Source organism: Tachypleus tridentatus, chromosome 13 (assembly GCF_004210375.1).
Source record: "Tachypleus tridentatus isolate NWPU-2018 chromosome 13, ASM421037v1, whole genome shotgun sequence".
NCBI lineage: Eukaryota > Metazoa > Arthropoda > Merostomata > Xiphosura > Limulidae > Tachypleus > Tachypleus tridentatus.
Window position 1 is genome coordinate 235,798,712 of NC_134837.1, and position 15,484 is coordinate 235,814,195.

General features: G+C 34.7%; 1 protein-coding gene across 5 annotated transcripts in view; it reads left to right on the top strand.

The window, feature by feature from the left end:
- Positions 1-15,484, top strand: part of Cul1 (cullin 1) — a 60,469-nt gene that overhangs the window by 40,989 nt on the left and 3,996 nt on the right. For all 5 annotated transcript variants that reach the window (XM_076482236.1, XM_076482235.1, XM_076482239.1 and 2 more), the window contains exons 16-19: positions 341-472; positions 2,767-2,859; positions 4,172-4,393; positions 5,713-5,826. In XM_076482236.1, the coding sequence (XP_076338351.1) occupies positions 341-472; positions 2,767-2,859; positions 4,172-4,393; positions 5,713-5,826 (561 nt within the window). The remainder of the gene's footprint in view (positions 1-340; positions 473-2,766; positions 2,860-4,171; positions 4,394-5,712; positions 5,827-15,484) is intronic.

Sequence of the window (15,484 nt, forward strand, 5' to 3'; positions counted from 1 at the left end):
ATGTATTTTCTTTTGAAATGTTTGGTATGTACAAAATGTAGAAAGCCAGTATTATTGTAGAAGCTAATAAAGACACAATCAGTACCATATGTTCTTAAACTTGTACATGCTTATTGCATCTCAAAAGCTGCTATGTTTCAAACATAATTGTGGAAAATAAATTTACTATTCCTGTCCTCTCAAAGTTGGTTGGTATGTTTTTATTTAAAATTGGTTTTAATTGTATGGTGAACTTTCTTTGTGTTTATTTAAAAAAATACTTTTTTTTAGAATTTCTCTCAATTGAAAAGTGTTGTGACCGTGTATATGAAGTATCTAATCTGTTGTATTTTCTTCATAGTTAGAACGGAGTGTTCAAAGGTTTTCTATGTTCTATGGCAGTCAGCACAGTGGCAGGAAACTACACTGGTTGTACAACATGTCCAAAGGTGAACTCATCACTAATTGTTTCAAAAATAGATATACACTTCAGGTAGGTAGCAGACTATTTTGTAAAAATATTTTTGAAGTTGAGTAACTTGTTATAATGAAAAGTATAGCTTGTTTGCATACAATGAAATGTGATCTGAATATTAGATGCATTGTTTATAAACACTTTCTCCTAATGGTGTACTGAGGTGGGTGAGAACATTATCTAGATTTTGAAGTTGGATCTGAATTTTAAAATGATCTTGCTCTGTGTTTCATGAATGAAATTACTGTAATGCTTTCTTAATTTTCATAGTTAAAATGTGTTATTAATCAGTACATAATTTTTTTATTTGAATAGCATAGATTTTTTTAACTTCCAGCTTTTAATAAAGAGAGCTTGTACTTAAACACAAAAACAATGAATAAAAGTATAAATTGACAACATCCACCTAATTTTTTTATGTGCAGGGTTCTTACTAGTTTTATTCATGCATGAATAAAGAAAATAAGAGATTAAAATTTAATGTTTTCAATTGTTTTGTAGCATAACTTCTCAGTTTCTAGACCAGACATAAACCTAGTTAAAGTACAAGAGTTCTACTAATTTATTGGAAAGGAAGGAAATTTCTCTTGTTCAGTTATGGTTATAAATAAAACAAAAAAAAAACATGTATACATAAATAGAATAATTTAAAGTTGAATATGTTGCTGCTTCTCAGTTTTTTTATTTCTGACTTGGTTTCAGTGAAATCCTATACTTGTTGATTTATATATGTATCATGTCAAATCTTTCTTAATTTTGAAGTTTGAGAGTTAACTAAATTGATTTTAAAGGCACCCAGAAGACCCTAAGATTTTGTTACATAGAAGCCTCTTTCTCTTCTCTTTCCCTTTTTTTCTCATTTTGGAATTAGTCTTCATTTCTTTTATTCTCGCAATGAAAGGTTTTTAAACTTCTGTAATGCAGCTTTTCTTAGAGCTGTTGATGAACTTTCCAAACTTGCAGAATGTTTGGATCTGTTTGTTTCTTTTATATAGGCTTTTACATATGTACAAATAATAATATAGTTGTGTGAATTTCAGGTTTGGTTCTGTAGCCTTTCAAGACTTGTAGCTATATATCAAATCAGAGTTTAATATTTTCCTAGGCTTGTTTTGAGGTACTCAAAACACTTAAACGTCTTACAGAAGAGGACTGTCTTTAAATATTTGGCTCTAAATCCAGATCCATTGTTATGTGGATAATAATAGTAGTTTGAAGTTTATATTTTTGTATTTTGTAGCACAGAAGTATCTTGTATGTACTAATGAAACAAGGCATATTTTCATAATGTAATGTGCAAATTAATATAACCTACTACTATATGATAATTGAACAAATTGTAATAATATACATTAAAACTTACTGATTGACTGTGTGTAAATAGTTTTATTCTAGGACAGTTGTAATAAGTGTGTACAATTTTAATGTTTTGCTATGTCAAAAATTTTGACTTTTCAATGCTGTTAAAATGAACTTATAAAGGAATGTTTTTAAGGGTTTCCAGTCTGTTTCAGTTAGTTCACATTTTCTTGAGCTACACTGAATTGCAAATTTGGCTAAATCATTTTGAAAATCAAGTAGTTTAATGTGAACAAATGTATGTACATATATATTTTGAAAGTTTTCCTCTTCTGTATTAGTAAAACACCCCCAGCTAGTACAGTGGTAAGTCTACAGATTTACAATGCTAGAATTAGGGGTTCAATTCTCCTCAGTGGGCTCAACAGATAGCCCAATGTGGCTTTGCTATAAGAAAACACACACACACATTAGTAAAACAAGATCTACATACCATAAGGAGTGTCAGACAGGAAAATATATTAGATGCAATACATAATATTTTTTAAATATTGAGATTGTCATATGAAATGTTTTGATATACAAATGTTAAAAATTATGTGACAAATCATGGGATTCTAAATATTTGTATTTAACAGTCATACACAGTAGTTACTTGTCATACTTCATCATATATTTACAATACTACTGATAGGCCAAAAAATTAATCTGAGAATTATACTTTACATCTTCTTAAGAGTCTTTGTTGTATAATGTATTTCATTATATTATAACTGTTGAGTTCAACTCCCTCCTACCTTCAGCAGTTAACAATCTAGAAATTGCATTCCAGTATTAATCAAAGAAAACATATCTTGACAGTTGTTGAATCCAATATATGTTTTGGGTTTAAAACGTTATATGTTACAGACTTCTTATTGCTTAAATTAGTTTGTATGTAGGTATAGAATTGTCATTGTTACTATTACAAACATAATTTCCTCTTTCTGAAAATGCAGTATTTGACCTTTCAGGCTTCAACTTTCCAGATGGCTGTACTTCTCCAGTTTAACACAGGAGATAGTTTTCCAGTTCATCAGCTACAGGAAAGTACTCAGATTAAAATGGTGAGAGCTGATGATTGCTTAATGCTGTGTTTGTCTGAATGTTTTACAGTTTGAAAACTCTGTTAATCAATCAGTCAACAGTTCATATGTTTTTTTGTACCTTTATCACATTTAGTGCTGTTATGAAAAAAGTAGGTGTCGCATACAAGATCATCAAATACCAGCCTGTGTAAAAATGTAGTGTTTTTGTTTTGTATGAAGGAAATTGTATAATTTATCCTTACTATTTCTTTTATGATTATTTCTATTGAAATTCATTTTTACTTAGTAAGTTTTGCTTTTATTTATTTGTTCTTAGTTATTTCTTAATGTTGTGATGCATATGATCATATTTTGTTGTAGATTGGCTGTTGTGAGAGGTGAACTGTATTATTAGAATCTTGTTTTGTTAATAATTGAACATTTATGAGGGTGCTTCAGACTGTTTGATAGTTGTGCATTGTAAGTGTGTAATGCCGGTAACACTTAATTTTTTATTCAGTTGTAATATATATTTTAGGTTAGCACTAAAGTGATGTTACTGTAAAGTTTAGAGAGACATATGCCAGTTTATTCATCAATGGCAATCACTTTTTATACCAGCCATGACATGATTTTTAAGGATAGAACATGCTGCATAAATCATAGTTATAAAATGTGAAGGGAGCTAAGTTTTTTTTACTAAATCATTAATAATTCATGTACTTGTTCCAAATTAGTTTGGTAGACTTGAGGTAGAGTTATGAGATTTTGTTTTTGGCATATTTACCCATTCTTGCGTGTTTTTCATTTCTGCACACATTTGATTGTATGTTTCTACCACGAGATTTTCAGCTCTTTGTTAGCTATTTTTGTATAGGTGAACAGTTATAGCATCATCTAGAGCACCCTCGTTTCGCCATGTTATTTCTAGATTTTTGAAACTTGGGAATATGAATGATTGTGGAATCTATTTTTGGATGCTTGATAGTTGTAAGATCAGTAGTCAAAGGCTGTGGCTCAGTTTTGAGATTATGATTCATAATTAACATATTTGAGTTTTGAATATGGTAGGGAGAAATGCAGTGAAATTCAGTCCTTTAGCTAATGCACATATGCAAGGGTCATTACTGGAGTTGAAGATCATTGGTTTGGGAGGGGAGAATTGAAGGATTTTAAAGATGAAACAATGTATAGAAAGCTGGCATGTTGAGGTAGCTAGTTATTCTGTGGAAAAAGTATTACCTGAAATATATTTTCAGGTACAGAATGTGCAACTTTCCTTACTTAGTGTAAGAAACATTGCTGGTTTTGTTGATTTCTTGTTTACTTTTTTTTAATGCCATCTCATTAGGACACACTAATGCAAGTAGTTCAGATACTCCTCAAATGTAAACTTCTGGTGTGCGATGAAGAAGACTCTGAATTGCAGTCTTCATCGGTGGTATCACTGTACTTTGGATACAAAAATAAGAAACTTCGAGTGAATATCAACGTTCCTTTGAAGACAGAATTAAAGGTTGAGCAAGAAACAACACATAAGCATATAGAAGAAGACCGAAAACTTCTGATTCAGGTTTTTTTATGTTTCTGTACAAAATTTGATTAATTTTAAGGTTAAAATTGTGAGTACTGGTAATTTAAAACTGAAGTATCTGGAAATTTACTCTTTTGTAATGACTAGAGCATTTTCTTTGATTTTATACAAAGAAAACTACTTATGTAATAGGCTAAATGTTTCTTTAGTGCAAGAAAATAGTTTTACCATGAAAATATTTGAGGGCAAGTTTCAGTCATGATTTCATTAAGTATATTAGATTTAACATATAAATTAGAACAAATTTTACAGTCTGGAAATTCTTTCTAAGACTGAAAACATAAGTGAATGTTTTTGTGAAATAGGCTATCTATAAAATAAACACTGAGCACGAGAAGCTGTGAAACAAAAGTCACTAACTAGAACAACAGATGTATGGCTTAAACTTAGTGGAATCTGTAGACTTGGATATTTAGTAAAGAATTTTTTGGTAGACTTGTGTTGAAGTATTAGGTCATTGTTATGATAATAGTAACAGAAAAGAAATTCAAACACTACTAACCACAACTTTAAAATCAAGTGTAATGAATCAGAGTATCTTTTTAAATAATGCAAGTGCTGTTTATTTCTGACTTCTACAATACTACCATTTACATCTGTAGAAAGCTTAGCTATTAGGAAAATGTGGAAAAGGTATATTTTACAGATTATTTGACAATTACTGATTTAAAAACTTTGATTTTGGAGCTTTAAGGGGTATCTAAGTGTAGTTCTAAATACATAACATTTTCAAATGCAAGTATGGAATTTTCTAAACACTGAACATTTACTTTTGTGGTTTAATACAATATAAAGGAGGAAAGAATAACTTTTATCACTTAAATTTGACACTTAACAAAAATGTGATCATTGAGATAAAAGAAATATGATTGATTATATATAAATCTACATAAAATATTTCAAAGTAACTTAAATCATGCAACTTATCATTACTAGAAAAATAAATTTGTGTTTTAGTTAAACTTTATTTTTTGTAGAAACTGTAGAAGTCACATGAAGAGTTCCTGGAAACAAACACGTATTGAGAATCATATCAAATTAAATCTTTTGAAAAAGTTACTACGCTCCCTCCAGATTTCTCATTTAAGTTACTAAGCTGTTTAGTTCTTTTTTTTCCATCTGCTGTTCTCTTTTTAATGTATCAGATCTGTTTCCTCTCCACCTTCTATCTGTTTTATTAATGTATTATTTTTTATGTGCATTAAATTTCATTTATATTAATTTGTTGTGTATATTTTTTTCCTAACTTTTTAAATGTTTTATTATAATTTTGTGGAATACTTTCTTGGATGTTTCAGGCTGCAATTGTCCGGATCATGAAGATGCGTAAAGTACTTAAGCACCAACAGCTCTTACTTGAAGTTCTAAACCAACTATCATCTAGATTTAAACCAAGGGTTCCCGTTATTAAGGTATGTGTCATAATAAGTAAATTAAAGCTAATTTTGGGAATGGTCAGTTAATTGTGAATAGTGAACCTTTGATTACCATTTTGCCTAATGGCATGTCAGTAAGACTCTAACAGATTAATATATATATATATTTCTTTGTTTATTAGTGTGTGTTTACACAACATTCAGTAAAGTCAGAATTGGCTTGGAAAATCTAATAAAGAATTAGCAAACATGTATATTTAGCAAACAAATTGGATAAAGCATTAACAGTTTTTATGAAATGTACTTTTAATTTCAAAATATTTAGTATACTTATACAAACTTTCATAACAAGAATTAATTATATTACAATAATTGTTAGTTTTGATATAGTTTATGAAATATTAGAATTGTTTTCTAACTTGCAGTTTAGGATGTATAGAAACAAAACTATTTAAATTTTGTGTAGAGGATAGAAACACCTTTGTCAGTAGTTTTTTTAATTGTATATACTCTTTGTTTTGTTTTCCACCAAAACACCTGCTTAATCATATCACCTAGAACTATCTTAACATACTAGATTGTTTTTAGGTATAGATAACTCCATGTTTTAGACAGTTTAAAAACTAGATGCATATTCAAGTTGTATGTAAATATCTTAATGGAATTATTCTTGAACTTGTGCATAACAAACTCCTAGAGCAAGAATAGATGTTTGATAACACTATGTAACACAAACTTTGTTCCTGGATAGTATGTGTTATTTCTTGATTGCTTATGTTGTAAAAGTACAGAAAATGGCCATTATTCCCTTCAAACTTTGCTTTTGTGACAATGGATAATGAAATTTAGAAATTAACCTATTTTATTTGTAAAACAGGTAAATTTGCACATTTTCATTTACATAAGGTCTAAATAAAACAACATATGAATTAAGATTTACATGTATTTATACTAAAGTTATAAAAAATGTTCAGAAGTGAGTAGTTTCTTGAGATTTGCGACTGTAATGTAAATCACTTTCACGTATCAGCCCCCATATTTATTCTCCAATCATGTTTTCGTTATACATTCCTTGGAAGCGGCATTCAAAGTTCAGTATATCTTGGTGGAAACACTTTCCTTGCCCTCTGGGTATGCTCCCATGTTCTCCTTGAATTTATCAAGGTGAGCATCAAGGATATGGCCTTTCAGGGACATCCTGCAGCCCATTTTGCTGTAGTTCTTCACCAGAGCCTCAACCAGTTCCACATACGTTTTGGCCTTGTGATTACCCAAGAAGTCCTGAACAACTGCGACAAAGCTGCCCCAAGCTCTTTTGTCCTTCCTACTTAACTTCTTGGGGAATTCTGTACACTCCAGGATCTTCTTTATTTGTGGTCCAACAAAGACACCAACTTTGACCTTTGCCTCAGACAGCTTAGGGAAGAAGTCTCAAAGGTACTTGAAGGCTGCAGACTCCTTATCAAGAGCTGTGACAAATTGTTTCATGAGACCCAATTTTATGTGCAGTGGTGTGAACAACTTCAGGAGGTTCATTAGTGAGCTTCTGATTTGCCGCTCTCTTCTGAAGGTGGCTTCTTTCTCTCTGGAGTGTGTACAGGGAGCTCAGGGCAGTGTGTCACTGGGATGATGGAAGGTCTGGATTCATTGTGGCAGATGCATTCTTGCCAGCTCGACATTTGGAAGGGTCTACTATGCAGAAGAAGCAATTGCTTTGAGTGGTCAGTGGGTTCACACCAAATTCTTGGAATAGTGAACTCCATGGTTCTTTTTTTCCCTTCTGTATCATCCTGCAAAAGAGCAAAAACAATTATTATGAAGAATAAATTTATTTTATCCACAACTAATGTGTAAGAGGTTTATGCAAAATATGTTTATTTTTCTATACTACTGGAAATTTAAAAAAAAAAGATATTTAAATTTTAAAAGGTCTAAAATTTGTATAATATAAAATCTTACTATTCAAGCAAGCAAATATTGTTTGTCTTACCTTCTAGAGGTTTTTTTTCAGTGCTCGCAGATAAAATGAGGTGCCCAGGGTTTGTCTTGACCCCCGACAGGCTACATACATAGCAGAATGTGTCTGGAGAATGCTTGCAGCTTCTTGATGCCATCTTTGATAAAATCAGATAGGTCTATGTGTTCACTTAGGCAGCTAGAACTAAACTGAAGTTGTGAGTGATGAACACCTGTGTGTGTGTGTGTGTACACATATTAGTGTGGAATGTTCTAGAATTTTCTAAAAGGTTCTTGAAAATTCTCACAAATTCCACAACATTCTAGAAAGATGTTGAAAATTCTTGTAAGTTTGAGAAAATTCTCTCAGCTACTCAACACTGTGTCTACCTGGAATGTTCTGGGAAATGGGTAAATTTGAAAATTTCATTACTTGGGTCACAAAAGTAAAGTTTGAAGAGAAAAATAGGTATTTTCCATTTTCATTAGGCATAAACAATTGGGAAATAACACTTTCTGCCCAGGAACAAGAAAAAGTAAAATTTTGTTATATAGTGTTATGGGTGGGAGACATCTTTGAATTAAATTTAAATAGTTGCAGAAAATTGTGCACAAAATTAGAAAATAAAATTATTTTCCTCATGAGCACTTAAATATCTTTAAAAATGTGTTAAAAACTTTGATACACATTGAGAGAGATAATTTAAATATGAAACATTTTGTGAAGTGTTGAGACTAGAACTGGGTGATTAGTGGTATATGCTAATGGGTTAATTGGTGTGCTCATTATGTATTGGTTCTTTTTTCTCCATTTATTATCTGTTTTATTAATGTTTCAATTTTTTGTGCATTTCCCTTCATAGTTAAAAATATTTACTATGTTATGTTTACCACAACAGCATACAGCTTGCATGTACAACATTAATTTTTTGATTTTAATTCAAACCATGTTGTTTAAAGCCAAAGAAGTGTGTAGAGGTTGTGATTAAATATGTTAGGAAATGAGAAAAAATCAATTCTGAAGCATATCTGGGTTAAAATTATTGAAACTGATATAACATATAAAATTGACTTTAAATTTTCTCTCCCCTTAATGTGGATTCTTGTATGTGGTGAGGGGACCTCCCAGGGAAGGTTCTGTACTTTCAGTTTACCCCCTCTGGGATCCAAACATCCACCCATGTGTTTGTTGTGCGTGGCAACTCATGAAGGGGAGGAGAGGATTCTGGTGGTTGAGGGGTCCAACCCAAACACACCACTTTGGCATTAAATTCCTTTAGACTGGTGGCCTTGAGGTGGCCCACCTTGGGTCAGTCAGCTGGTTCACTCAGGCTAGTCAACCAAGTACCAGTGTTGGATGTTCTTGACAGGTGTTGTGGACATTGTATTTGATGCTGGTGTTTGGGTATAGTGCTCACAAAACCCTGGCTTCGTGAAGTATCCTTGTTTCACATTGTAGTGTGTCCCCTCATAGGGCTCCATGGTGGGTGGGATCAGCGGGCACTGAAATTTTCTTCTCTTTATTATGGATACTCCAATTAAAAATCTTAATAAAATAGTGAAAAACAGTCCATCGGTAATCAACCATGTCTTGAAGATTCTGAACAGCAATTCTCACCATCTGTACCACCTCATTCTCTTGTATTGCACTCCCTTTCAGACAAACCTTTAGGGCAAATGTCTCCTTTTTTCATTCAGAAGGGACTAGAGGGACTTGCTGGCTTTCCAAAGTCAGTAAAGAAGCTTCGATCTGGTGACATATTGGTGGAAACATCCACATCTCAATACAGTGAACTCCTCTTGGATTCAAAGGCAATTGGGGATATACCTATTGAAGTTACACCTCATGCTACTTTGAATTCATCACAAGGAGTTATTGTTGAGAGGGATTTGAAGAACATCCCTGAGTCAGAGATTCCCCCTGGTTTCTCCACCCAAGGAGTTTCTGCAGTGAGGCGTATCTCCACTAGCAAAGACGGAATTATGGTGCTGACCAATGTCCTCATTGTCACATTTACATCACCATGTCTGCCTGCCACCATCAAGGCAGGTTATCTTAATTGCAGAGTACAGCCATACATTCCAAACCCTCTCCAATGTTTCTAGTGTCAACAGTTTGGTCACTCAAAGATGTCATGTTGTGGTTCTTTGATGTGTGCTCATTGCAGTGGCAAGGACTATGATGCCTACAAGTGTGAAATGGACCCTCATTGCATCAATTTCAATGACTCACCTGTCCTACTTTTGTTCTTGCCCAAAATTGTTGGAAGAAAAAAAGGTGCAGCATTTGAAAATGATTCATAACATTACCTATCCTGAGGCTCAAAAATTGCTGTCCACCACCTCATCTCAGATGTATGCTGCTGCACTTTGTTCCACAACTACTGTGGTAGTGCAGACAGATCTCTGTGCCTTCTAAAGATTCGTACTCCAAACAAATGAAAAGTCTTTTGACCTCCATGGTTAAAAAAGTTGATGAATCAACTTCAACACCTATCTCCTTCCCTAACATACATTCCACCAAACCACAAGATCCACATTCTTTGGTTTCAGGTACAGGCATTTCCTTGGATCCATCTTCTTCTCTCACCCCAAGATGCAAAACAATCATTTGTCTACATCCTCAGTCTCTAAAATCCCCTTCCAACAGCAAAGACCTGCCCAATCGACCCAGGGCATGATTCATGGAGGTCGATAGACCTCCCTCAAATTAGGACAGTAAGGAAAAAAGATGTGGTCATAAACAGGAGGTTTTCCACCCAATTCACCTACATGTAAATAAAAATGGCCACCTTGATACAATGGAACTGTCATGGTTTGTTCTAATCTGGATGACATCAAAACACTGATTGCTTCCTACCATCCTGTATGTCTTTCCTCAAGGAAACATTTCTGAAACCTGACAATACAGTCACTTTTCGGTTGTTTTCTTTGTACAGAAGTGACAGGCTGTGTGATGGACAAGTGCATGGAGGGGTGGCACTGTTGGTTGATCAGCATGTGCCCACCCTGTCTTTGCCACTTGACACACCCTTGGAAGCCGTAGCCATCTGTGTTTCTTTCGGTCGTACAATAACTGTTTGTTCTCTCTACCTGTTTCCTGAAGAGACGTGTGATCAATCAGACCTTGATGTTCTCATTGAACAGTTGCTGCTTCTCTTTTTCATCCTGTGGGACTTTAATGGACATCATCCCCTCTGGAAAAGTGATGATATTGATAGGAGGGGTTGCTCTGTAGAGCGTATACTCTGATCACAACCTTGCTCTTTTCAATACTGGTTTTTCCACTTATTTCCTGCACCTAGTCAGTCCTTTACTGCTATTGATCTCTCAGTTTGCTCCCCTTCATTATTTTCCTATTTTTCATGGAGCTTTGACAATAATCCATGAGGCAGTGATCATTTTCCTATAATATTGAGAGTGACTGGCCATGGTCGATGCCACCTGACCTGCACGCCCTGTTGGAAGCTGGATCAAGCAAACTGGCCCTCTTTCACTGCTCTCGCAGAACTCGATCCTGGCATCAGTAACTGACTGTATTATACAACCAGCTGCTTAATGTATTCCTAAAATATTGACATGTTCAACATTATATCCTTGTCCATGGTGGAATCTTGTCAACCACATGGCATGGAAGGCTCAAAAATGAGCCTGGGATACTTTCCTTAGATATCCCACACTCTTGAACCACATCGCTTTCCAGCGGGCCCATGCACATGCTCAATGGGTGAGACGTCAAAGCCAGAAGGAATCTTGGATTAAGTTCACAACCAGTTCCAAAGTCATATGGGACAAGATTCGAAGGGTCAGTGAGCAGTATAACTATGTTCCCCTCTCGATCTTGCTCTCTGATACCCAGATCATTGCCGATACTCTAGGTTAAAGCTTTTGCTGGATATCTATCACTTCTGCTTCTTCTTAGCCATCAAGACTCGGGTAGAGCAATCACCTCTTTTCTTTCAAGCTAATTGTCTCTATGACTATAATCATCCCTTTACACTGGTGGAACTCAAACTGGCTCTTTATCTGTCTGGCAGTACATCGGTTGGACCTGATGATACACACTATGAGATGCTATGCCATCTCTCTCCTGCTTCTTTTACCATCCTTCTGATTGTTTTTAACCGGATCAGGCAGGAAAATGTTTTTCCTAATGCCTGGCACCAGGCTATTGTCCTTCCTTTCTTCAAGCCTGGAAAGGATCCCAAGATTCCTTCAAACTAGTGTCCAATTGCTTTGTCGAACTTTCTCTGTAAGACCTTAAAGAGGATGGTTAATGCTCCTCTTGTTTGGTTCCTCAAATTAAACATCCTCCTCTCATCCATCCAGTGTGGTTTTTGACGACAGCACTCCACCATGGACCACCTGATTCGCCTTGGAATGTCAATGAGAAAAGCCTTTCTTAAATGACAACATCTTGTATCAATATTCTTTGACATTGAGAAGGCTTATGATACAACATCTAGGTATGGCATTTTGTGGGACCTCCTTATATATGGGTTCTGGAGCAATTTGCCTATTTTTATTAATTTTTTTAATGGATAGGAGATTCTGAGTTCATGTGGGTTTGACACTTTCTCATTCTTTCCTACAGGAACTTGGAGTTCCTCAGGGCTGTGCTCTGAGTGTCACACTTTTCAGTATAAAAATTAATACCATCACTGAACAACTCCCTCTCATTGTTGCAAATGGGCTCTATGTTGACAAATTTCACATCTCTTGTCAGTCATTGAACATGAGATATATTGCGCAGCAGTTACAGACTGCCCTCAATTGTTTACTGAAGTGGACCATAGCAAATGGCTTTACCTTCTCTCTCTAAAACCATTTGCATGCACCTTTGCCACCAACAGGGTATTCACCCTGATCCTGAACTCTGTATCGGTGAAGTTGTGCTGCCTGTGGTCCCTGAGACCAAGTTCTTGGGGCTTATCTTTGACAGTAAGCTGACCTTTATACCACACATCAAGCAGCTACAGACCAAATGTACAAGAGCACTGAACATCCTCCGTGTCCTCTCTTCCACCGCTTGGGGAGAGGATCGACGTTCTATGCTAAAGATATATCGTGCTCTTGTTCAATCGAAACTCGACTATCGATCACTGGTCTATGGCTCTGCCAGACCATTGGCCTTAAAGATGCTAGACCGTATTCATCATCAAAGACTTTGGATCTGCAATGGGACTTTCAGCACCTTCCCAGTTCAAAGCTTATACACAGTCTCATGAACTTTCTTTGGACCTCTGCCGTTTGCAACTGTCTTTATGCTTCGAAACTTTGTTCCTTATCAAAGCATCCCACCTGGGGTCCTTGGTGAGCCATGCTTTTCCAGAACAGACGATCTACCATTGCTCCTTTTGGCCTTCGTATCCAGGCACAGTTGGATGAATTGGGTCTGTTCTTGGATAACATTGCTGTATTCACTGGTCAGCCCATCCCACCATGGCTTCTTACAGTCCCCAATTGTGACCTATCTTTAAGTCATCTGAGAAAAGTAGACACTCCTGATTGGAAATACTGTCTGCTATTTGCTGAACATCTTTTGAACCATCCTTCCATTCCTTTTTATACAAATGGTTCAAAATCAGGTGACTGTGTGGGCTCTGCCATGGTTTGTTGTTTGCACTCAGAATCCCCTCTGCAGCTTTTGTGTTCACTGCTGAATGGTATGCCATTTCTCTTGCCCTGGATCACTTAGAAGCAAAGCAGTACTCAAACTGACTCACATAGTTCTCTACTGGCCCTGGAATTGCTTCACGTTGGTTCACACCCCGTTTTTGCCAATATTCAAAACCGACTGTCCCATTTCTCTTTCACATATATTTCTATCCAGTTTTTCTTGATACTATGTCATGTTGGTGTTCACGAGAACGAACTCGCCGACACTGTAGCTAAGTCTATCTATTCTGGCACAATAACTGCTTTGCCTGTCCTATACATGGACTATGGTCCTGTATTCAAGACTCGACTCCATGTCAGCTGGCAGTCGACTTGGAGTGAGCAATGCGAAAACAAGCTTTTCCAAATAAAACCCTATATTGGACATTGGCTATTTTATTATTATTAGCATTAGAAAGAGGAAGTTCTAACTAGACTATGCATTGGTCATGGTTTTTTATCTCATTGTTTTCTTTTATCTGGAACTGATGCACCAGTGTGTAGTCTGTGTAACACTCAGATCACAATGAGCCACATTGTACTTTCTTGTCATCATTACGATTCTCAACAATGGCACCATTTTCAACATGTTCTGTCCCAAGGTTTGTCCGTAACGTTAGATAGTATTATCAGTGATGGTGACACTGTCCACCTCGGTAATGTTTTTAGTTTCTTAAAGGCCATTTATCTTTTTAATACCATTTAAGTTTTTTAGTTTATACATTACACCTTTATAATGTGGCTCTGTTTTAAAATTCACAGCTCATCTAGATCGATTCGAAATTAGAAACTGGCCGTAACATTAAATAACTTGAAACCAGGAGTGGAAAGGCCAACGTCAGGTGACTGACGGTGGTTTTTGTACTTTCCTGTTAGTCTTCCTGACGAGTTATGATTATTACAATTATGCTACAGAAGGTCCTTTACAACTTGAATTACTGTAGTTTTTCTCTTGACATTGTAGACTAGATGTAAACATTGGTTTTATGCTATTTGTTTTTTTTAAATTTGTTTTGTTTTACCTTAATTTCTTTTTATGAATTTTACTGAATTTACTTTTAAATTTTTACCGCACATTTGGTGCAGATAGCCTAGCTACTTTGTGCCATAAATCACTAAATCAACCAACTTAACACAATTTTTTGAAAAAAAATTTAAGTTGTGAAAAAATATAAAAAGGTGTATGACAGTATCTTCAGACATACACTAATTTAAAACTAAGTAACTTTTATTTTTTAATCCCAAACTTTGTACATGAAAATGTATCATACACTCAATATTTACTTAGAATAAAAAATTTACTTACTAATGACTTGTTGCAAAAGTACTGTATTCACTTTTCAGAATGTCTTACATATTTATAAGTATACTTGTGGATGATATTGGGGCTGTAAATATATATCTGTAATGACAAAGTTACTCGTAGCTCTGCTTCTTACAAATGGAAGTCAATAATAATCAATACTAATTTTATTTATTAGCCAAACAAGTATTTTGCCAAACTGAAAAACTTGTTATTTTGTGATATTCTTCAAGGTCTAAATTTAAAGTCAAACAAAATAAGTTAAAATTAAATCAGCTTATCTTACAAGGTTGAAAACTATTATGGAATGAATAAAATTTAGTCATTTTTATACTGATACCATTTAACAATTTCAAAGTTAGTGTGACACTGTCACTAAATTTTCAGTATTTTTTACACAACTTCCACCATAGTAAAATATTTTGGATTAATAAGTTTAGACAATGTAGTCATTAAGTCAAAGTAATGTTAATGTATTCTGTAAATCTAAGGTGTCAAAGGTGATAGTGAGAGCTGCCATTCAATTCCCATCCCTCTAGTGCAAAGGTAGTGACATTGGCAGATAGCATTAGTAGCTTTGCAATAATAAAGATGGAAAGCAAGTTTAATGTTGGTAGAAATTGAAACATAGATGCTCAAATCACAAAGGTTTTCTCCATGCGACATTTTGTCGTTTTGTGCTTGATAAGGAAGAAATATGATAATTTTCTAATTACTTAGGTAGTTTAGTTTAAGTAACTGGAAACTAATTTTGATTAGTTGATTATTTTTGTAACA